At 45.8% G+C, this 23,328-nt stretch overlaps 3 protein-coding genes across 7 annotated transcripts; 2 read left to right on the forward strand and 1 right to left on the reverse strand.

The window, feature by feature from the left end:
- Positions 1–13: 13 nt before the first annotated feature.
- On the forward strand, positions 14–724 carry LOC6731641. Its single transcript, XM_002078745.4, has one exon. The coding sequence runs from the start codon at positions 29–31 to the stop codon at positions 641–643; it is 615 nt and encodes a 204-aa protein (XP_002078781.1). The 5' UTR covers positions 14–28; the 3' UTR covers positions 644–724.
- Positions 725–1,683: 959 nt separating this feature from the next.
- On the forward strand, positions 1,684–3,326 carry LOC6731642 (adhesive plaque matrix protein). Its single transcript, XM_016179863.3, has 2 exons — positions 1,684–1,817; positions 1,902–3,326. The coding sequence occupies exon 2, from the start codon at positions 1,902–1,904 to the stop codon at positions 3,174–3,176; it is 1,275 nt and encodes a 424-aa protein (XP_016024326.1). The 5' UTR covers positions 1,684–1,817; the 3' UTR covers positions 3,177–3,326.
- A 269-nt stretch (positions 3,327–3,595) lies between these two features.
- Positions 3,596–22,533, reverse strand: LOC6731644 (junctophilin-1). Of its 5 annotated transcripts, XM_039291131.2 has the most exons (10): positions 20,913–21,236; positions 20,801–20,856; positions 11,515–12,268; positions 11,131–11,345; positions 9,900–10,168; positions 9,695–9,831; positions 9,482–9,622; positions 7,581–9,420; positions 6,080–6,280; positions 3,596–5,507 (listed from the first exon to the last, which is right to left on the reverse strand). In XM_039291131.2, exons 3-10 carry the CDS (start codon positions 11,811–11,813, stop codon positions 5,421–5,423), a joined length of 3,189 nt encoding a protein of 1,062 aa, XP_039147065.1. In that variant the 5' UTR covers positions 11,814–12,268; positions 20,801–20,856; positions 20,913–21,236; the 3' UTR covers positions 3,596–5,420. The 5 variants fall into 5 exon arrangements, with proteins under 5 accessions (XP_039147065.1, XP_039147066.1, XP_039147067.1 ...); XM_039291132.2 differs by lacking the exons at positions 20,801–20,856; positions 20,913–21,236 and adding an exon at positions 22,315–22,533; XM_039291133.2 differs by lacking the exons at positions 20,801–20,856; positions 20,913–21,236 and adding an exon at positions 22,207–22,533.
- Positions 22,534–23,328: the final 795 nt, after the last annotated feature.

Consider the following 23,328-nt stretch of genomic DNA (forward strand, 5'->3'; position numbering starts at 1 on the left):
CTATTGGATTTGGCTAACGCTCTGACCAATGGATCCATGGAGCATCAGTGCGAAAATGGTCGGCTGCCCGGAGACACGACAATTACTGGTCACATTGCTATTGGCCCTTGGCTTCTGCCTGGGAGGCTCAAAGGATGCAGTTCCGGACGCGGATGCCAAGTGGATGGCTCCACTCAAGCAGTATGGTTATACGGCCCAGCATCTGAAGAACAAAGTGGAGCATGGTGAATTCACCACCTTCGAACTGGGCACCCCCAACTACCAGATCCTCAATCCCGAAGACGAACCGGAATACATAACTGCGGATCAACCGCATTACCAGGAGATGCTGAGGCGACTTACCAGTGGTCGAAATAAAGCTGACACCATTGATGTGGAAATGGCAAGTCGCACGGATACGGTTCGCGAGACTTCCGATCAGGGTGAATCCAAAAAACCATCTAAAATTCAAGTGCCAGTTAAACCAAAGTCACAAGTAAGACAAAATCGCTGGGAGAAACTAAGAAAGCGCAGCTCCATCGAAAAAAGACGTGACCACAAGGAAACCATGGAAGCTGATGTGCGGGATGAGCAAAGTTTCTTCCCGGAGATTCAGGTTTACCCAGGTTTACCCTTCCAAAGTCGTGTAGCCAATCTTAATTAATCATGAATAAGTCACCTCATCCATTTAAGTGATCTTTTGTGATTCGGACAATGAATAAATACTACTCGGTTATTTAAACAATCGTGAATATTTTGTTTATAAAGTACTTTTTTTAAAACCTACTTTTAATAAATCAGAGTTCTGTGCTATTCTTCTTTGTAAGGCTAAAATTTTAATTTAAATTCCTTGTACTTACAATCACAAAAATAGTGAAGTTGTTTATTTTTGTTAATACCAAAAAGATTAAGAGCTGGTGCCCCATTTTTTTTAGCACGTTTTCTTTAAAATGTTAAAAAAAAAATCTATACAGATAATTACATATGTTAATGCTATTGACCACAAAATGTTAAATAGTTAAGATACTATTATTCAAATCAGTTAAGATTCTGTACTCAAGTTGTAATAAGATAATTTAGGTATTGGGCAATATCGCTTACAATAATAGCATTATCCATAGTGTACGTGTAGACCTTGAGTTCCACGAAATTACAACCAAAAATTGATAAGTCAATCGACCCCAGACGTTAATATCAGATCTAGGCCGAGACCCAGAAATTATAAATCCCCAAACCGCTGGAAATTTTGTGCAGAACCGAAAAAAAGCTCATTGCGGTCGGAATGGTTTTGGCTATTTATAAAATTAAAGATTTCAAGAGGATTGTTAATTCGGGCTTATGAGAAATTGAACAGCCCAAAAAAAAATGCATTATGAAGTTCGTCTTTCTCTTAAAGGTTATTGTCATGCCAAAGGTCATACATAAATATGTTTGCTATATGTTTTTGATTAAACAACTCTTGTCACGAGCACTCGATGCTATCGACGAGTGCGGGCAGAAATGCTTGAATGTGTATTACGGAAGCGGCGGCATCTGGCGATTGTCTTTACCCCCGGGCCCATTCCGGACCGCCACGCCCCATTCCGAGCCGTTTGGGGCGTTTGGAACGTGACGCGGTCAACGCTTCCGCGACCCATTTGCTCGGCGTTGTAAGAACGAGAAGAAGAAGCTCTCGGCCAGCGCAGCGTATTTAAGAGCTATTCAGCAAAATGCATGAAAGAGTTTCGCACGCGACCGAGCAACAGCCAACAAGTGCCATCCATCGGCGATCCGGGACAGAAATTCCAGCAATTGTGGGGAAAGTGATCGAGCGAGCGAGGGAGAAATTCAGTTGAAAGGTAGGGTAACGGGGTCAATCGATTGGGAACGATTCCGGCGCAATTCTCTGACCCATTCTAAATCCAATATTCTCCCCCCTTCAGATGTTCGAACGCTGCAATTTATTGTTTATGGCCGTGCTGATGGCATCGGCACTATTGACCCAAGCCCATTTCCCGGAATACTGTGCGGAGTGTGAGCAGGAGGTGTGGGAACAGGTGCCGTGCAGCGAGGTGCCCACAACGGTGGCGCCAACAACAACCGGAGGCACTACGTTGAGCCCACCGACAACCACCAGCAGACCGGGTCCTGTTTACCCAACTACAACCAGTGCCCCACCCACGCCCACGGATTACACCACCCAGCCATCGGCGTACAAGAAGTGCTACTGCGAGTGCAAGCTGGGCTGCAAGGAGTTCTGCCGCAAGGTGATCTCTTCCGAGCCCAAGCAGCCGCTCACCCAGATCTCCTCCATCGGGGAGTATGCCCCAGGTGGCCAGGTGGAGTACACGCATGTCCATCAGCGCAAATACTTTCCCAAGTACGGAGGCGAATCCTATGGAGGATTGGTAGGCCCAGTGGGCGGACCCAAGGCCTATAAGCCATATCCATTGGTCTACGAACAGGCGGCATCTGCTGCTTCACCGGCTTCCATTCCCTCGGTGGCTTCCTCCCCAGCGGTGGCCAACATAGCTGCTCCTAATTACACGCTGGAGGAGTTGGCCCAATTGCTTAGCACTGCCTATGGCAGCAAGAAGGGCTACCCAGCTAGTGTGCCATCTCCACCACGTCTTCAGCTTCAGCCAGCTCCCTCCGTTTTCTATTCCCCGGTTCCGAGCTACGGAAAGCAAGTGGTTCCACTCGTGAGCAAAGTGGCGCCGGCACCCAAAATCTCCTCCAGCATTAAGTATGCCGCAGCAGCGGTTTCATCATCATCGGGTGTGTCGGTGGCCAAGATAAAGACTCCCTACGAGGAGAAGATTGTGGTGGCCACCCCGTCGCCCATTTATGAGAGGTCCACATCGTATCCTATTGTTGAAGCACCCAAGGAATACTCGGCGCCCCAGACAGAAATCTATCCCGTTGTGCAGAGCCAAACGGAGTCGTATCCCAGCCACACACCCATATATCCAAGTCCCACGGAATCGTATCCCAGCCCAAAGGACTCCTACCCCAGCATCACAGAGTCATATCCCAGCCAAACTGAGTCCTACCAACCCCGTACGGAAGCCTATCCCGTACCCCAACCGGAGGTCAAGCCATATGGTGGTCCCGATTCTGGACCCGATAAGCCATCGTCCACCTTCGACCTGGCCATCGATAATTATCTGAAGGACTTCGGATATGGCAACCAAGGAAGGGGATATGCGGACTACTGAAGTTCCCCATACGTTGTTTTTAGGATTAGTCTAGGCTAGAATGTTTTCTAGGTGTCCCATTATTTATTGATATACTCCCCACTTCCTGTTGACTACATGATGATTAAATAAATTATTAACAACAAATTAAAAAATATTATTGCAATACTATTATAGTTGAAATAACTAAATTTCGGAAATATTGCATACTTTTGGGCTTTAAAGAATCTGTATGCTGCACCTCTTTTAGTTCCTGAGATCTCGACTATCATAACCAGATCGACTTGGCTATAGAATCCTGATCAAGAATATATATACTTGATACAGTCGCAAACACTTTTTTCTGACTGTTACATACTTTACAACGAATATAGTATACCCTTTAAATTTACGAGTAACGGGTATAACCAGCGAGTTTGCTACCTTTGAAAAAACGATCATTTATAATTCGGCTTGACGCATTTTATTATTCGTATTTAAAAAGTTTTCTTCATTTGCATTCATTTTCGATATACTTTCTTGTTGTCGATAACATTGAATAAGATTCTATCTTACGCTTTTCGCCAGCTTAATTCTGGATTATGCTTGCCAATCTGATAAGCATAGATATATACACAAATTAGATTCATAATTTTCGTATGCAAATATATATGGTTTATGCAATATGAATGTTTTCAAACAGCGCTTATCCAAATTGTTTTTGTATTTCCAATTTGTATTTTCACAAATTTTACGCACCAGCTCAAGTCTTTCATTTCGTAAGGTTCTACATTTGTGGAGCTTATCATTTCAATCATTTCTGCATGACACGATCTAGAAATAATGTCGGATTGGGAATATGCTATAGGCACACACAAAAATACACATGGAAAGCAGAAAGTTATATAAGTAGCTCACTTTAATTGCACTTGATAGGATATATTCAACAAACGGAGTAATAAGAACAATTTGCAGAGTACACTTGCAAAGATGCGAATGTGCGGTTTTATTTCTTTTCAATAATGTTTGCATATAAAATAACAAATAAAAAATGAAATCATAATATTTAGAACATATTCGTACATTGTAAATGAAGTGAAACTAAAAACGATAAATTGCAACACTTTGAAATAATGACGTCGTCCCAGCTATGAATTTAAACGTAAATTATCGAGAAGAAAATATAGTTATAGTTATACGATATTTTAAAATGTATATATACAGCTTCATTCATTAACAATCTCGATCCGTTGCTTTAAAGAATATAACTTTCGGATTCCATAAATCTCCTTAGACCTTCCCGAATTCAATTTCGTTTCGAAAATGTTCAACTGGTAAACCAAAAACAGAGCCCAAGATACATGATATCTTGTAGATACATTGCTGTTGCTCCTTTAGTTGTTGGTGCTGTTTTCGGTCCCACAAAATTTTGCTAATTATACAAATATATGTGTCACATCGTTACACTTTAAATATATAAATATGAGTACTTGTATTATTCGGTTGCCTTTTGTTTTGATTAATTTGCTGACTAATGCATTTTCAATTGCAAATAGGAAAAGTTTCTTGGTTTTTGGTTTTTGGATGCCTTGCATTTGCCTAGTTTTGCTTTCGTATTATGTATTACATTAAGTAGCCGTAGATTAAATATATTACGCGTTTATTTATCATGATTAAACATTGATTAGGTTAAGTTGTTGTTTGTTTCTCTTTTTGTTTCTTTTTGCCTTTATCTTTACATTAAATGTGTAGAAAAATTCGTTAAATTGATTTGCATATAGTTATTCGATCTCCCCACCTCCAGCTCTCCTGGTTAGCCACAAATACAAAGTTTAATTGGCTCGACAAATTAAATGATTGGCTGCACAGCCACGCGGTTTAAGTATGTATTTAGTTTGCTACGATTTGTGCATTGCAGTTCTGCGCTATTTAGTTAATTTAATTATCCATTATTTGGCTGCAGTCTAGACTTGTAATTCGATTTCCTTTTCCCATCTCTAGCGTGTTTCCTCATGTTAAACATATGATATACATTTATGGTACTTTAGATACTTATATAAGTTCTGCTTCATATCAACTCATCACTGCAAATGCTAAAAACTTATTAGCCCTCACCCCGACGCTGGTTGTGGGCCACCCAATATGACCACCAAATTCCCAAGTCCAACGGCGAATCCCGAACTATCGGTGGCTGTCAAACCCACTGTGGCTCAAAGCCAGTCGCTGCCCCGAGTCACCCAACCCGAATCCGCCCCTGTCCCGCGTCGTCCTGTGCATCCTCCGGCGCTAGGTGAGCATGTAGACAAATAGAAGCGCCAACGCCACGTTGAAAATCAGGACGAGCAGCATCAGCTGCTGGCGCACAAACCAGTCCTGGATAATAAACAACATTGAATTATATTAAAAATATGGTGTTAATAGTTAAACAGTAACTTAAAATTAAATTTCAATTTTACTCCAAATGTTTTTCGTATAAAGTCCAAATTTGATTAGAATTTATAGTGATAATATTCATAGTTATTCATACTAAATTGATATCCTAAATTGAATTTGAATTATAAGATAATAAGTTTGCTTTAATCTTCTTCTGTTTAAGATTGAATAAATAGATTCAAAAGATATTTATTTTCAACACAATAAACTTAATTCTTTTAATTCATAAAATATACTAGTTGTTCTTGATTCGTGTAATAAAATATTTCACACTAATTGCATTTATAATTATTAGGAACCTCTTTAATTGGCGAAGAGTGAAAACCTCTTAGTCTATGTATAAATGCACCATTGGCGTCAAAATCCTGAGCGATGCTATGTGCTTACAGAAATTGTTACAAGTTAAGTGCACCAATTGTAAATCAATTTCAACCACAGAGACATCAAAGGCATTTGGCCAAACAACCCAAACTATACTACACTCGTATCCGTGTCGGTGTTCTGTCACTCACCTTAACCTGTGGACTGACCAAATACAGCAAGGGATTTGCCTTGAGCCGCTCGTTGACCTCGATCTGGCGACGCACTGCCTCCCGGCGGGCGGAACCCAAGGCGGACACCTCCTCCCGGCTCATGGCCTCCGTGGCCCGCGGCAGTTCCTGGAAATCGGGCATGGACTTCTTTCGCTGCAGCGTCACATTGATGGGCACCGACTGCAAAATGTGGGATAGAAGTATTCCAGGAATTAGTTCAGCATGGCAATGTGATGGGCGGCGGGGTTCTCCACCTCAACGGGGGGCTCAACGATCCAGCTTTCGCTGGCTCTCCTGGCCAACAAAGCCGGCGAGAACATGAGGTCCTCCTCATCCTCCTCCGGATACCAGTCCATTCTCTCTGGCTTTCTACTTTTGTTACTTTCAGGGGGAAAAGTGCTATGACTGAAACTACAGCTAATTAGCTGCTTGCATAACGTTGGACAATTTGTGTAATCTTTCTTCTACAGGCGGTTCCAACTTGTAAACGAGTTGGACATGGCGTTCCGCCTTTACTGAACACCGAGCGTCGATATACGGACACGGAGAGTCACTGCGTCCGTTGTGGAGCCAAAAATAGTCCCACAACCCGCCACGACGGCACTGGGCCAAAACAACAACGGATATTGTCGCTGACTCTTCGCACAAATTTGCTTTCAGAATTCCTATGTGTTTTTTCTTGTTTTGAATGCCGCACACATATATGTATATATATATATATTGCCACTCGACGTCGGCTAGCGTTTTCTCTACAAATTCAATTGGTAATCCGTTGGGGACGACGCGTCGTTTGCTACTAGCCATCACATTTCGGAAAATCGTCGCCACTGGGGCCACAAAAAACCAACAACCAGCAGGCGAGCGACACTTCCCGAGAGGATTTATTTATTGCCATGTCGCCGGCCTTCCAATGGCCACTTGTGGAGCGTTTAGTGTTCATTTTGCCGGAGAGTCAGCGGGAGAAATTCAGAGATTTCGAGCTGCCCGAGATCTGAGATATTCAGCGGCACGCATGCATTCCAACCTGGCTGATCCGGCTGGCGTGCATTCGTGCCCGCGGCTATAAATAGTCCAGAATGGGCACATGTTCGCCCCGACATGGCCGAGAAATGTTTCAAAATGAACACCAAGTCTCCGGCCGTATCGCCCATCCGGCTCTCACCATCACTTTCTCCCCCGCACACGATGCCCATGGCGTACGAATTAAGTTAATTGCTCGGATTAACTGTGTTATGAAATATATTTCAGGCGGGCGGCCCGGGAATTCTGCGATTCTCACTTACTCTAGTGTCTCTCTAGAGATTAGAGATAATGAGAAAATAAAAGTAGGAGGGTCTGTCCTATTACTTTAACAAATTTATTGGTTTTTGTCCTAAGTAATGGTAGTATATGAAACTATCACGAATTATTTAGTGCAAATACTTTTAGCTGGGAATATCGAAATCTGCTTGGAGTTTAAACAAAATTTGTTATCACTCACCTTCATTTTCTTGCCGCCTCCACCGCCGCCTCCTTTTCCGCCCATGGCCATGCCCACCGGCGTGGCTGGCTTGGCCGGCAGATAGAGGCTCTCCGTGCGCTTGGGCTGCGAGGGCGAGGGAATGATGTCCTGGCCGAGCGTCCGCTGGCGCAGCAGCACGTCCTCGAACGGCTGGTTGGGCGACGAGAAGAGCGGTTCCGTCTTGCCCTGGCTGGGCGCCCGTCCTCCGGCTCCCAGGCTCGGTGTTCCGGCTCGCGACAATCGTCCGCCGCCGGTGCCCGAGGGCAGCGATCCGTTGCCAGTCATTGTCGATGTTCCGGCTCCAGGTTGCGGGGTGGATCCGCGGAATACTGAGCCCGCCCGGGGGCGTCCATCGGGTGTGCTGGTGCCGCCATTGGTCACCGGATCGGCGAGTCCCGATCGGTCCAGGGATGTTTGCCGCGATCCGGCAAAGGCACCGCTCAAGCGACTGGCCGCCCGGGCGTACCGATCGATGGAGGAGTCGCGGCTGGGCGGCCGCTTGTAGTGATCGAAGTGATCGATGGACGACTGCTGGCCCATTTGGCCCAACATGGGCGGTCTGCCGCTGCGCTGTTGCTGCTGGGCAGCGGCCATGGCGGCGGCATTGGCGGCCATTGCTGCGGCGGTGGCCGTCTCCTGGATCTGCTGCTGTTGCATCTGGGAGGCGCGACGCAGCAGATTCGAGGCATTGTGGGTGGGCGAGGCGTGGAGCGAGGGCTGCTGCTGGAGACCCTGATGTTGCTGCTGCAGTTGCTGTTGCTGTTGCAGCTGCTGTTGCTGCAGAAGTTGCTGCTGCTGCTGTTGTTGCTGCAGGAGCTGTTGCTGCTGCTGCTGCTGCTGTTGCTGCTGCAGCAGTTGCTGTTGCTGTGGGGAGACGGTCACTTGATTGGTGCCAGAGCCAAAAGGTATCTGTGTCTGGTTCTGATTCGGTGCCTGGTTCTGCTTGAGGTTCGAGTTGAGATTGGGATTGATCTTGGCCTGGCCGGGCGGCTGCTGCTGCTGGAACTGATATGCAGGATTCATTTGCGGGTTGCTCTGTTGCTGGTTCAACTGTTGCTGCTGCTGGTGCTGCTGCTGGTGGTACATCTGATTGATGGCGCTGATCACCTGGGCGTGGCTGGGCTGGGCCTGGCTCACCATTCCGGAGAGATCCGTCTGCGGCGAGACGGGCAGCTGTTGCGAGTACATCGAAGGTGGCACCGGGCATTCCGACTCATGTTTCTGCTGCGACATGCGACGCTGCTGCTGCTGTTGCTGCTGCATGTTAAGATATTGCTGCTGGCGCTGGGCCTGCGTGGCATAAGCATCCGAGCCGCTGCTGCTCGTAGGAGAGAATTGACCCTGCTGCTGCTGCTGTTGCGTCTGCATGCCCACGCCCATTTTCACGGATGCATCGGATGCGGCCGCTGGTCCCGGACGGAATCGCTCCCGCTCCCGGAAGCGCAGCTTCTCAAATCGCTCCAGCACCGAGGGCTTGAAGTCGGGCGCGAATTCCCTTGCCATTCGCACCGCATTCTCGCAATCCATACGGGCCTGCTCGGCCGCGGCGTCCGCATTCTGGGCCTTCGCCGCCGCGGTGGCCATGCGGGAAATGGCCATGTCGGAGCGCTGCATCGCCATCTTTAGAGCACGCTGCGCCGAACTCAAAGCCGCCGCGATTCGGTCGCGGAGTTTGCGCGAACGCGCCAGGAACAAATGCTTCTTCTTCTGGCTGGTGATCAGGATGTTGTTCTTGTACTTGCCCTCCTCGACGGTACCGTCGCGGAAAGTAGTCACTCCGTAGCCGTGCTTCCGGTTGTTGTACCACTCGCCCTCGTATCTGGTAAAGATTCACCTTGTCAATAACGCATTTAGGTATCAGGATATAGTTCGGTACTCACTTGAGTCCATCACTGCGCTCCGCCACGCCGTGACCACAGCGCTTGTCCTTCTTCCACTCACCCATGTACGTCTCCACCACCGTGGGATCCAGCTGCTCGTCCTCCATGGTGAAGCTAGCATTGGACTCGGTGTGGTTGGATCTGCAAAGAAATAAATGAGATTCAGTTTCGTAATGCTATTTTACTAGAGAGTTTACACTTAGCAACACTTACTTTGTGGTCAAGTTGGACTGCTCGGATCCAGTGCTGATCCAGGAGGCCGAGGACATGGTGGAGCGTATGCTGCCGGATGCGATGGTACCCCGCTTTTCCAGATCACCCGTGCTGCGCTGCTTGCGCATCTTGAGGTTCTGTTAAGGAGTATGGATAAATTATAATAGTTATGCCACCATAGTAAGTAATACTCTACGAAACGCACCATCAGGAATCCCTTTTTGCCCGTCTTGTCCGTCAAACTGTTGCGCCGAACCGGCAGCTTATCGGACTTGGCCGTCAGGACGAATCCACCGCGGATCTCCTCTGCCTTCTCCACCATCTTGGCCGCATTTCCGTTCTCCCCACTCCGCAGTGAACTGAGGGAGGCGTGGAGGTTCTTGCGCCGGTGATGCGAGGCCAATCCGAAGGGCGCCGAGGTGCGAATTCCGTATCCATGTCGCTTGCCCTCCTGCCACTGACCCTGGTATTTTCCTGGAATACGATAGAGTGCATCAAAAGACTGCAGTCCATTTGGAACAATTGTTATGCTAATGGAACTCCCATCCGCAGTGCTAACTTTCCCCTTTCATTCTTCGCACAGGACAGGAGTTGGCCTAAGTGAAATGCTATCCATTTCCCAACGGTTTCTATTAATGGCTCCACGTGCCATTTCCTTTCAGCTCAATGGCATTTGGGTCTTAAGTAATACTGCACATTTAAATGCAAACAAAAAAAAGCTGGAATAAGCTAAACATTCAGTCGTTGTTTGGAATGTTACCAAAAATAAGTTAATAACGAAAATTAAATTGTTAGTAGATAAATAAATATAAATTATTTATTGTTTAATGTTTTCCCATTCCATTTCTCTCAGTGTCTCTTCTGACCAGGTTAATTGTGGAATTAGAAGTTACGTTATTTGATTAGGAAATGCTTCTTAGCCCTCGGTTAATGCTAATTGATAGTTATGGGCCAATTTGTTTGGCTAAAGGTCGACATTACCATTTGCACTTTGGCCACAGCCAAAACAATTCCATAATGGCCAGCTCTGCAGGCGGCACTTGGACATATGGCCATGTGTTTTACCCTGACTGCGAATTTCCCCAGAAAAAGCCGCACTCATGCAGAAAAAATTTACAAAAGCGAAAACCGAAGCGCCAAAGCCAAATATCATTGAACTGCGCGGGCAAATGAAATATGACGTCAGGCTGGGTCGTCGGTGGCTATGGATGTGTAAGGATGTGTGCGGGACACACGGGTATGTGTGCGCTCCCAGAAATGATTACAAAAGCGTCAAAAAGTAAAGCAACGGCGAGGGAACGAACTCATATTCGCCCATTTTGAAAGTGAGCCAAAAACCGAACGCAAAATGATCTCATGCACATTACGTATACGCCGCGTATGGCGCCCCAGGGCCCACGCCATCATCCCATCATCCTATCACGTCCATCACTTACCGCCGTCCGCGTAGGTCTCGCATCCGGACCCGTCCTGGTAGCCCTCGTTCCAGGTGCCCTCGTACTTGGCCGTCGACACAGTGCTCTCCCGCACTCCGTAGCGACCCTTGTGCCCGTCCTTTGACCACTCGCCACGGTAGATCTGCCGGCCGATCTGCTCCACGCCCAGTCCATGGCGGCGTCCATTCTGCCACTGACCCTCGTAGTGTGATCCGCTGCAAGAGAGAGAGGGAAAGGTTAAAGTTACAGTCAGCAGTCATAGGATGTAACTCTCGAGAAACAACTTGCAACAACCCTTTCAAGAACCACCAAGTTAAGCACAGATCTGTGAAAATGCCCCTCTCTTCTTATGACCCTGGTTATACACAAGTGTGTCACACTCACCTGGGCCAGATGTACGATCCGGACACCTCGAAGCCATAGTTCCAGGCTCCGGCGTAGGCGCCCTGGTGCTTGGGACCCGTGCAGACGCCATGTCCATGGGCCTTGCCTTCATCCCAGCCACCGCAGTAGGTGCCGCCGTCCTCGAAGTCAAAGCGACCACCGTTTATGGGGCCACGCCTACCGCCGGCCGCCTGTGAGGCGGCGTAGGCGGCAAGGTCGCCGCCATTCTGCTGCTGCTGCAGTAGCTGTTGCTGCTGTTGCTGTTGCTGCTGCGGCGTCAGTTGGCCAGCCTGTTGCATGCTCGAGACTTGGGGTTTCTAAAGTTCGGGGCGTTTCAAAATTGTGGATACTGTTGATGTTGCCTTGGGCTTTTTGTGCCGCCGCCTGCTGCTCATTGATTTTCCGCTCGACTGCTGCACCGGCTGTTGCCTCATCTGATCCTGGTTGTGATCTAGTGTCTAATAGTTCGTTTCGCTTGGTTTCGTTTGCTCTGCTCTTAATCTAGTAGTGCTTTAGGGCTATTAAAATGTGTGTGTATGTCTGTGTGTGTTGTGTGGTTAAATTGTTGAATTTTTCACTGAAACGCGAAAGTTGCAATTTGTTGTTGCCCTCCTTTGAGTTTCCCGACTCGATTTCAAAGTTGCATAAACCGTTCGTCCGATGTCAATGTCCTCTGACAGTTGCGGTTATGATTCTCTATGCTAATGTCGTAGGCCATTCTTGGTCATTTACCAAAAATAAGTCGGCGAGTGATCTGCAATTGGGAATGCGATATAGTTTATAAATTAGATTTGAATGTTATGGGTGAAGTAAGCGGGCTTTCCAGGAAATTAATCGCATTATGCAATTGACTATATTTCGGGGCCATAAAAGTCTATCTACATTTACTGAATTTTACTGAATAAATCAGAGAAGTGGAACTATTCGACTGGGGGAATTGTGCATATTCCGTTTGATTTATAAGGCGCTTTTAATTGATTTCTATCTGCCGAAAGTCTCCCCATCATTCTGTATCTTTGCCACGCGCGAAACGCGATTTTTACGATCCGAAATGAGTGGGATGAGTGCAGGGGGCTTTTCCGGGGGGCGTAAAGGGTTGGAAAATACCTTGGAGAAAAACGAGGGCGAGAGGATGACGACGATGTGAGGTGACGATGCATTATGGATTCGATGTAATTGCATTCTATTGCGGTTTATTCAGCCGCTCTCTCAGCGAGTTTCGTTTTTATTTCGCCTGGCACTGGCAGCAACCGATTCTATCATCGCATATAGACCGTATAATATGGGGATTTTGGTGTGTGCACGAGCCACGTCAAAGGCCGAAATTCTCAATGGCAGGCCACCTCTCGAGTGGGTGGGTGGTGGTGGTTTGCTCTGCTCCACTCAGCTGTTTCGCTGGCATATATATTTAAATGTATATACACGAAGATGTACTTATATGTTTAGAGGTACGCCCGATAGCAATAGTAGAAAATTACGAAAAGTGCATAGTAGCAGGCGAATGCCACGAAAAGCACTTTCAGTGTCTTCATGGTATTGCTTCTGTCTTTGGTTTTTGTTGTCACTTTGATTATGATTTCTGGGTTTTTCCCATTTTCAAGCAGGGGCCATGTGTTTTCCAACTGGAGCCGGTGGAATTTTGCGATGAGTAATCTCAGTCTTTGCACAGCACAGATTTAATAAATATTTTTGGTAGTTTTCCTCTGCTTTAACGAGCGATTACTGAACGAGTAGAAATACACATTTGGATTTAATTCTCTTAAATGGAAAACACAATTATTTAACAAATATTTCCTATGACTACAAGCACTATAAGGGAATCAACAGACTGGCTAACTTAAGTAGCGTATACGCAATGTTGCAGCATTCCTCAATTTGAATCAAGAGTCGCGGTAAATCGCGTATACGCCATGTAGCAGCATTCCTCATTCGAGAGTTAAAAACATGAAAATTCCTTCCACTCAATTGGGAATTCAGATGAATTGCAATTCACTGGAACGAATAGTGCTACATCGCTGCCGTTTGAAATATGGGACTTTACGGTCTTGTTTACTTTAATCATCTTGCAACACGACGTATTCAGCAAACATTCAGATTCATTTTTGGCTTTAGTCTATGTGTGTTGGCATTAGCTTCTGACTGCTTCTCGGTTTTATTGTTCTTTTGCGGTCGACGCCAAAACGATTTGGGTTTTTCGAAACGAGATGGGTCGAGACAAGACGCCAGGAGAGTCGAATTCTTCTGAAGCTTTGTTATTAATAGACAACGTACACACACTGAGCGGAATCGAGAAAAGGAAAGATACACGCGGGGGAATGGGGCCGAACAAAGAAGGGTGTCTCTATATCTCTCTCCTTCTCGGAGTCTGGCAATGTTTTGTTTAAACATTTATGATGATGAAAACACACGCAACCAGGAGCCAGTTCTCCTCTCCGTCTTGGCCAACATTCTCCCTCATCCCGGGGATTGTTCTAAACAAAACCGATACCGAGCTGGAGAGATTTGGCCAGGGGATTGCAGCAACAGGCGGCGTGTGTTTATGGCCAAGTGACTTATGTTTGCACACCTGCTGATATGTGGCAGTGATGGAGAAGCTATTTTCTTGTCTAACATGTACGACAATTTAACCACTTTCGGAGAAATCTGTTGGCTTTAACTTTATAAAGTTTACAATATGTTTTGTGAAAGTAACTAGTCCAAAAAACCGCCTAAAATAAATATATAAAATATTTTTGTATGCTATTTTCAGCGCAAAATGTTTGCTTGGCTTTACTGTGCAATAATTAGAATTTAAACACTTTACATGAAAACCAAACTGAAAGTGTTAATAATAAATAAATACATTTCCAGGTGAAACTATCCTCATTTTTCCCACCACAGCCACAAAGTCAGGTGCACGATGTTTGCACACCAGATGGAAATGGAAAATCAAAGAGGTGGGCTGCTTGCTAAACCATAAATCTCAGCTTTATTGCTTTGAGAACAAATAGAGCAATCGATCCCGAGGAGCATCAGTAAATATTTCCCAGGCCACATTATCACTCTTTGATAAAGAACATTTACGTATGAGCATTTATTTATACCCAGGCCAGCGGCCAAAAAACAGATTTGTAGAAGACGGTGCGGCATGTATCATTGTTATTTTAAAAGATTTTCGAACAAAGCCAAAGCCAAAGCTAAAGCAAAACCAAAAGGCAGCGCCGAGAACAACTGAACTGAACTGAAATGAACTGAAATACTGAAATGCTCGCCGAATTCGAGCAACGAAAATATTCGTAATATTGTTCAACCGTATTTTAGTGCTCGCCAAAGTCTATTTCATTTTCATTTTTCTTTTTTTTTTTTTTTTGCCTTTTCATTTCATTTTCGGTTGGCAAAACTGTCCCCGCCCGCGTTTTCATTTCGAATCTGTTTTTTTCTTTTTCTATTTTCCTTATTTCTGCCTTGGGCTAGATGGATAGAAAATTAAATAATAGTCCACTGACTGACGTCGATGTTGTTGATGATGATGTTTGTTGGATGCGTTTAGCATCTTGCATTGTGCGCGTTATTTCGGCATTTTTCATCTCAGTTTAGTTTAGACAGCCTGCACTTTAATCAATTCGCACTGCACTCGCTCACACAGACACTTGCAGGCCTACACACACACACAGTGGCACACTCACACACACGTCAGCGAACACGCAGCGTTCAGTTTTCGGTATTTTTAGCATATTTTTCGTACAACTCGCACTATATTATATAGAAGATGGCCGAGCCAGTCAACAGCAGCACATTCTCTAAATTGAAATTATTTATAGGTTCACATAAATTAAGTATTAACACCCAACAGGCCCGACTACTGTAGTTAGTCCACCCCTTGCACTTTGTGGGTTTTCTCTTGACACGATTTTATGTTACTTTATTTTAATTTTTTTTTTTTTTGGGTCTGACTGCATTTCCTCCAAAATGGCAAGTGGCAGGCGAAAAATGGCCAGTGACATCCTGGAAACTCTTTGACCTATTGATCGCAATGGATTTTTACATTCGATTGCTTGGGTAGAAGTTTTTTTTTCTCAAATTTAAACACATTAAATGAACGATTTGTTCAAAGAAAATGATTTGAACCGATTGCGAGTTTAAGACATAACTGCTGCAATTAATTTATATTTTTAATTGACTTCAGCAACCAGCTCGTGACGTTCGTTAATCCATATTGTTTTATAACTTATTTAACGCAACGAAATTTTCCACTCACACACGCACAAAAGCAGAGAAACTCGGGCAATTTTTTTGGGTAAAAAAATATGTGAAATGGGAAAAACGTGTGTATGTGTGTGTGTGTGTGTTTTAGCCGCACACGCACACACACGTTAAAAATAGCAGAAAGTTGAAAATACTGCGGTTCGTTGAGTTCGGTTTGATTTTGAGTTAAAAACAGTTCCGTGCCTCGAAAACGCAGCCAATTCCAAAAGAACGCTCATCCGGTCAGCTGTTTTTTTGAAGAAGCGGATTCCGCTCCGGATGCGGATTTGCGGATATCTAGAGCGAGCGGAACGAAACGCACGAGCGGCGGGCAGCGACTGGCAGCCGTTCGAGATCGGTATCGGTATGGGGATCGCGTAGTAACGACAACCACACGACGGCGACGACGGGAGAAGCGAGTACCCCACAATGCCGCCTCGCACCACAGGGCGTATGCGAAACCTCTGCGGATGGGATGGCTCCCCGTTGCGTATACGCCCAGTTAAACTAACTTTCTTGTGCGGTTCCGACGCGACATTCGAGCGACACGTCCAAACGCCAAACGCTTGCAAAGCGAAAAGAAATGCCCGCCACTGTCCACGGCATATTCAAGCCAATTTACTCGCTCTTTCGCACTCTCTCCGTGTTTCAACGGGAATTCATTTCAGGGATCCCTCGCTGAATTCATCCGAGAGACTGGAAAGCGACAAGCAGCCAAGAGAGCGGACCACAGCAACTGAATTAGAATCTGTCGCTTCTGCATCTTTTCTCTCTCTCTCTCGTCCCGAAACAGCTGTTACATACCGGATACTTATAGACCAGCATGAGCAATATTTGGGCATAAAGAAATATGAATGAACGCGCAAATCGTGATCGTTGCCATGCATCCATCCATCCATCCATGTATCGCAGCTATAGATCGCAATGGTGTATACTCTATTCGCGCTGCTTTGTTTGCCTTGGGTCAGGTAATTGGCTGAATGACAGGCGTTTAATGTGCGGCTGACTCACGACCTCCGTCACAAAGATCTCTCCGGGGGGCGGGACCTGGTATTAATAGGTGATAATTGAAAATGGTTTGCGGATAATATCGGTCATGGTTGTTCCCGAACAGAGCTAATAGCAGGGCATGCACTTTATGGCCCGACTGAAGTGCCCTGGCCAGTGGCCACTTAATATGCAGTCGACCGTCACATGTGCCCCACTTTCCTGTAAATGCAATTACCCCACATCTGGCCATGTTCCCCCTTGGCAAGGAGCTTAGGGAAATCCTCCCCTGACTCGGGCATGTGGGAAACGCAGTCGCAAAGTAGCTCCTTTTGTGGGGCCACCACCCAGTCCACTCGCCTGTTTGCTGTACACGTCACAGGCCATTAACTGGAGTATACAGACACGCACCCGCCTTCGAGGGGAGTGGATGATGGCTCTGCTCCAAAGTAAACAGGTTATACAATTTCTAAATTAAAAGACAAACAAGAGAATGGAACATCATGTCACCCGCAAACAGAAGTTAGCATACTCTAAACAACATAGAACACATCCTACAAATTTTAATTAGAAAATACCCCTTTAGGAAAAAAACAGGTAAATTTTTTTAAAGATGCATTTGGAATTCTGATTATAGTGTCTTAAACGGTTGCCATTGAACCTTAGCGAAATTCCCAACTAAAAGCAAATCAATTCCATAGCCCCAAACAACAGCTGTCTGATGCAAAGAAATCTCAATTTCCTGGCTGGCAGATTATGAATTTAAAATGTTCTTTTTAATTTGTTTTTGATTGCCAAGCATATTTGTGCTTCTTGTTTTTGAATTCCATTATTTACGATGTATGTTCAATTTCGTAGACATTTAATTTGTTTTTATCTTTCGTGTTTTACGGGCAGGCATTACTCCTCCGTTCTGGTCAGAGATCGGAGATGGAATATTGGCGGAAATCGGCATCAAAAATACTTGTCTGAGTCACCCACTTTCCTTGACCTCCGCTGGAAGTTTGACGAATGACGGAAATCGAAACATGAAAACATTTTTCCGTGCCGAAAACAATCCACAGGCAGTCCAAATCCGAGATGGAATCTTGTGGTCGGAGGAGATGGTGGCAAATTGCTGGGGAACTTGGGACACTGATAGGCAAATGATGCACATCACGAGCGGATTTGATTGATGATATTTCCCCCATCAAAGAAGCCGGATACTGGCATGCTAATGGGAAACTTAGGCACAATACATTGATGGGAAGGCAAATGAAAATCGTATTAGAGATTTTCCCAAAGCTTGACCTTTTGACATATTCCTTAAGGACAGGAACGAATGTCCAAAATATATTCACTATTTATTTCATTTTATGGAAAGAGGAACTTAATGGGATTTTAAGTATTTTCTCTACATTTTTAAACTTATTATTTGCAGAAAACTCTTGGGCATGTTTAAATCGGATTATCTCTTCTTAGCTTGTATTACATTTTAATTCCACTTGAATAATTAGAGAAAACGAACTGATGTGTTTCAGAAGCAGTTCCACTTCAAATCAGGCCGAACGACAGGCACTTGGGAAGGACTTGACGGGTTCTCACAGCTGGGTGATGGCGAAATTGGATCGAAAGAGGCATGGGGCTCCTAGAAATCCGATATATATAATGAAATATTCATACACATGTGGCGAGTCTGCCTTACTCACATTGCCATTGCCCCACCCTTTGCGAGTGTGTGTGTGTGTGTTCAACTTTCATTGTTGTGGCAAATACAAAAGGATTGAGAAGCAACACACATGCACCTTACACACTCATACACGACTATGCACTTACACTTACGCAAATGGCAGTTATGAGGGGGAGGGGGAGTGGTTGGGTGGTTGACATAATAAGAATAACGAGAACAACGAGCGACAGCAACTTGAGGCTGCTTGAAGTCAACCAACACTCTTACGCAGGGAAATTGCCCGACGCACTCACACTGAGATACATCTACACCATCGGTTGAAACAATAGTGCCCACCACTATTATGTTAAAAAATTTAAATATGAATTATAGAAAGCTGAATCCGATCGGCGGTAAAAGCTATCATTAATTCACGCCTTATTATGACTGTTATACTTGATTGATTCTGAGTTCTTTAGAGCTAGTTACGCAAAGTTTGAATAGCACCGTTCCTATTTTATTATCCTCAAGTGTGGATAGGACTGTGGCCATCCAAAACCCCGGTGCTTCTGGACGTCCGCGATAAGCCAGAAAGTCGGGGCAGACAACAGCAATCGACATCAGCATCGACGTTAGGTGTTTATGGGATGTAGCAGCCCCTAATACCGGCATGTATTTATGCCTGTGGGTGGGAGTGAAGGCCGAAGGATTACAACAGCAACAATAACACTAAAACTCGAAGGCAAGGACCGCACTCGTGGATGCTGCCAGTTAGGCCAGCAATTTGGCACAGATACGCGCACTCACAGATTTTTCCTCTAGTCGCGAGAATCTGGAATTTAAAATCCGAAATCCGGGTAGCTTCGGCGTCCTGCTGCGTGGCGACACCGATTGGTAAGTTCACAAGGGGCCACAGGATGTGCAATGAGAGGCTGAAACTTGTTTAACCAGCAGCGGCAACGGAAATTAGGTTGCTCCTGGGAGCTGTTACATAAGGTCCGTGTGTGTGGATGAGTGTGCGTGTGGCTGACAGCAGACATAAATCTTGGCAAATATGCAAGTTGTGCCGCCCAGAATGAGCAACTAGGCCCAGCGGGGGAGGACACACGAGCCAACGAGTGGCAAGTCGAGTCCAGGAGACAGGATATGCAACAGGAGCAGTCCAGCCACCGGAGAAACAATTCCCCCAATCCGCCCCTTTGCTACATTGTAGACCTGCTCCCCCGACAGGCTATTTGCATTGGCTTCTTTCTGCTGCCGTGTAGAAGATACATTTCGACCCAACGTGGCACACTTCAAAAAATATCATGTATTAAAAATGCGGCAAAATGATATTTTTAAACAATTTTTGAAAAATCTTTAAAGTTTTCAGCTTCAGTTCCATCTCAATGTGCCTTTAAAATTTCCTTTTATTGCGTCTGTTTTGAACTCTGTGAACTAACAAATCTGACCCAGTGGCCAACAGGATGGGAAATCGGAGAAAAAGCAGGACTCACCCAGAAAGCAGAGCAAACAAGAAAGCCGCAGAAACAGCAAAATGCAACCAGACAACCCGTGGGCACATACTCGATTTAAAATTTCCTGCGCAGCAAATGTGCAAGGACATCAGAAGGAGGAGCTGCTAGGAGCCAGAAGAAGGTTGATGAAATGACAAACAGGAGACGCGCTTGGCGGCGATGGCGAACTGGGCAAAGAGCACACGGGATATCCGTTTCCGCCCGACAAGTGCCCCGCCCACTGCCCACACATTGCAAAACCAAAAGGTCGCACACAAAGTTGCAATGAAGCGCAGTTCTAGTTAGCTTCCGGTATCCCCAAACCGACCCTCCACCCACCTCCTTTTCCTTCCCATACATATCAGGACGCGAGCAACAACAGCAACACAAAGGACACATTCAAGTTTGGTGGCCGCATGCAAAATTCAAATTGACATAAACACCGAGACGAGCGCTTGATTGTGCGGCTTGTGTGACTGTTGCTGGCTATAAAAAGTGTGCACCACTCATCCAACCGCCGGCCCGCTCGCCATCACCCATACGCCGTGTGGTACCAGTACCAGCAGTAACAACACGGCAAATGACAGTGGAGCTTCGCATTGAGCTATTACACTAGGACTTTAAAGCTATTTATGTTAAATAATATCCCATCAATAAAGTGCTAAGAGCTTAAAAATTTGAATTAATAATTGTTCAATGTGTAGCTAAATTAAAAGAAAATAGAAATAGGTTGACGCCATGGAAGCTCTACTGTAATTGCGAGGATGGAGAAGTCAAAACACCCATGCCACACGACTCCCATTCCGCGCCGCCCCAAAGTATCCAACCGAGTGTGTGACGCAGACCGCAAGGTGACTGAAGTTTGTTATTTCGATTCCGCAGCCAGGCGATCGGGATGCGGCGGTTGGGGGATATTATTCTATCTACTCACAGATCCTCGGGGTTCCGCCCGGCGGCGCTCAGCCAGATTCACTTTGCACCAGTGCCCTGCAATTGTCTCCGCGATTATTTGGTGGCTATTTATAGAGCCCAGTACCGCGTACCAGCAATTATCTGTGCAGTTATTTATCTATCCGTGGGCCAGCTACTTGTGGATTCTTTGTTGCTCGCACGGCTTCTGGTTAATAAATCGCTCAGGTATTACTCATTCGCTGTTAATTTAAATTTCGTTGGTTCGATTATTGTTTACAGTTAGCATTGGGTTAGGGCCCCCGACCTCAGCGTTTCGTGTGTTATTTTATATATTTTTTCGGGGGTTTTCCCTTTTCGGGGGAGAGGTTAATTTCTTCTATTCTATTCTAGTTTGTTTTTCTCGCGCGCGCGTTCGCGTTCGTTTCGTTTGAGTTGTTGGTTCGTTTCACACTGAGCTAGGGAAATCATTGAAATTTCTGCTCAGGCGAGAAATGAAAATGTTTTTCGGCGGAGCAGCCAAAAAAAAAAAAAAAAAAACGGCAAGAAACCGCTCTCTGCTGCATTTCTCGGGGAGGTGAGAGAGCATGATGGCACCGCCGGCGGTCAGCGGGAAAGAGCTTTTCCGGCGCCCCCTCTACTTTTCCACAGCCCGCGGAGGTCGCACCTCAAAGTTGCCAGACTGCCGACGTGGCGTATGCGTAATTCGGGTTTTCCACTCTAGAACGTTAATTGTTTTTTTCCTTTTGGGTTTTCGCCCAGTGGCTTATTGTTTGGCCAGCCTTAATTGCCGACGAGTCTCTGGGGTCCTGGCAGCCAAATAAAATTACGACTTGTGTGCGCTTAACTACTAGATGATCCCTGGTTAAGTTTCCACTTTATCGCATTACACGACTTTCGAGTTACGTCGCGGCCAAAACTTGACTCCTGCCGATTCTTGGTAAAAGTTTAGTGCAGCTTCCGCGGAAATCGCTCAATTACAGCTGCCAGCGGGCTGTTTAAAAGTTTTCTACGAAAAACCCCCACCGAAAATCGCTAGGTCGTCTTGTTTAACCTTCAGTGGCAGCGTATTGGACCTTGAATTATAAGTTAATTAGAGTCGGAAGCGGGCAGTGAAAGGCAGCCATGGACATGGATACGGATACGGATGTGGCATGTGGGTGGGCAACCGAAAGCCTCGTTCAAGGACTCGCACACACTCGCATCCTTGCCCGCGTATCTGTGTGTGTTTATGTGGCATCTACAGGTAGCCGCAGCAACGACACCCACAATTCCTCGAGAGCCTGGCCCGCTTTTGTTTCGATTTTCTAACGAAATCGAAACTCTACACTCTGGGAAAAACAATAGGGAGCGAGCGGGAGAGAGAGAGAGCGACAGAGCGCGGAAATGGTGGGGGGTTTTTCACTGAAAAGAGAAAGAGTCACATACTGCGCTTCGGAAAATGCATTCTTCATCCCAGTGAAGAGGACACTGCATCCTTGATGCCGCTGCAAATTGTCAGACAAAGTGTTCTTCGAGTCAAAACTTTCCGCTTACTCAACTTCGTCGTTCTCCGCACTTTTCAAAACTTTCCAGCACTCGTTTTGGGTAAATAATTCATGGCGAATATATTTTTAAGCGCACACAGATGGTCACCAACACTAGCGGGGCAGTCGCGTAACCAAAACAATCCTGACACTCGAGAGCCGATGGACCGCTGCGCCCGTTGCGACCAAGGACGAGCACTCGCCTCGAATGTCCTGTGGCAACTGAGCTCCGCTGCACTTGGAAGCTCTCTCCTTGCTTCGTCACCCGCTCCCGATTTCGGCCCTTTTCCATTTCCCATTTCCCACCCGGTGACCAAGTTTTCCTCGGCCCGCGTTCGGCTCGCGAACCGATTGCTCGTCCTTGCTGTGGCATGTAGGCCACAACAGAAACGAGCCTCCTTTTTATTGAATTTTTGAGCACACGCAGGACAAGACATCCTGCCCGCCGAGAAAAGCTTTTCCAGGCGGACGGAAAGGGGTGAAAAGCTGGGCTGGCTGGCAGGTCCGTATGCTAGCGGTAAATTGCAGGGCAACAAAGTTGTAAACAAATCGTTAAAGTGCTGGAAATAACTGGGTTGGTGGTCTGCTGTCAGGCGGAACACATAAACCCTGCACGACCAACTGACAGTTTTGGCCTGAGGAGTGAGTCCTTTTGAGCTTTGTCGAGCTTTTCGCGTGTGAATCACAATATGAGTGTTTGAAAAATGACATATCAAATGACCGTTGGAGGGAAACGTAAGAGGTCGTAAACAAAAGTCTAGTAATCATTTTTTATTTTCTATTAACAATATGTTTAAGTATAAATGTTTTGTTTGTTTGTTTAGAAGTCACTTAGTCAAGAGTAGATTGTGCATTCTAACAAACCTGAAACAGGTCTGAAAATATATTTAAATATTAATATAGATATATGCATATTTTATTGTTTAGTAAACTGAAAAATATATCTTTAAATGTGTACCGGAAGTAGCATGCGCCACCTAGCGAGTAGCCCACGAAGCTTGGTCAAATGTCCGAAAAGCTCGCC

The sequence above is a fragment of the Drosophila simulans genome, chromosome 2L, assembly GCF_016746395.2.
Source record: "Drosophila simulans strain w501 chromosome 2L, Prin_Dsim_3.1, whole genome shotgun sequence".
In the NCBI taxonomy this organism is placed as follows: domain Eukaryota; kingdom Metazoa; phylum Arthropoda; class Insecta; order Diptera; family Drosophilidae; genus Drosophila; species Drosophila simulans.

Bases quoted from the DNA above. Each gene is read 5' to 3' on its own strand.
- LOC6731641 (XM_002078745.4), top strand. From the start codon at position 29: ATGGATCCATGGAGCATCAGTGCGAAAATGGTCGGCTGCCCGGAGACA.
- LOC6731642 (XM_016179863.3), top strand. From the start codon at position 1,902: ATGTTCGAACGCTGCAATTTATTGTTTATGGCCGTGCTGATGGCATCG.
- LOC6731644 (XM_039291132.2), bottom strand. From the start codon at position 11,813: ATGCAACAGGCTGGCCAACTGACGCCGCAGCAGCAACAGCAACAGCAG. The intron at 11,346-11,514 runs GTGAGTGTGACA...TCTCTCTTGCAG, and splicing joins GGATCGTACATCTGGCCCAG to CGGATCACACTACGAGGGTC. The intron at 9,623-9,694 runs GTAAGTGTTGCT...ATTTCTTTGCAG, and splicing joins CAGTCCAACTTGACCACAAA to ATCCAACCACACCGAGTCCA.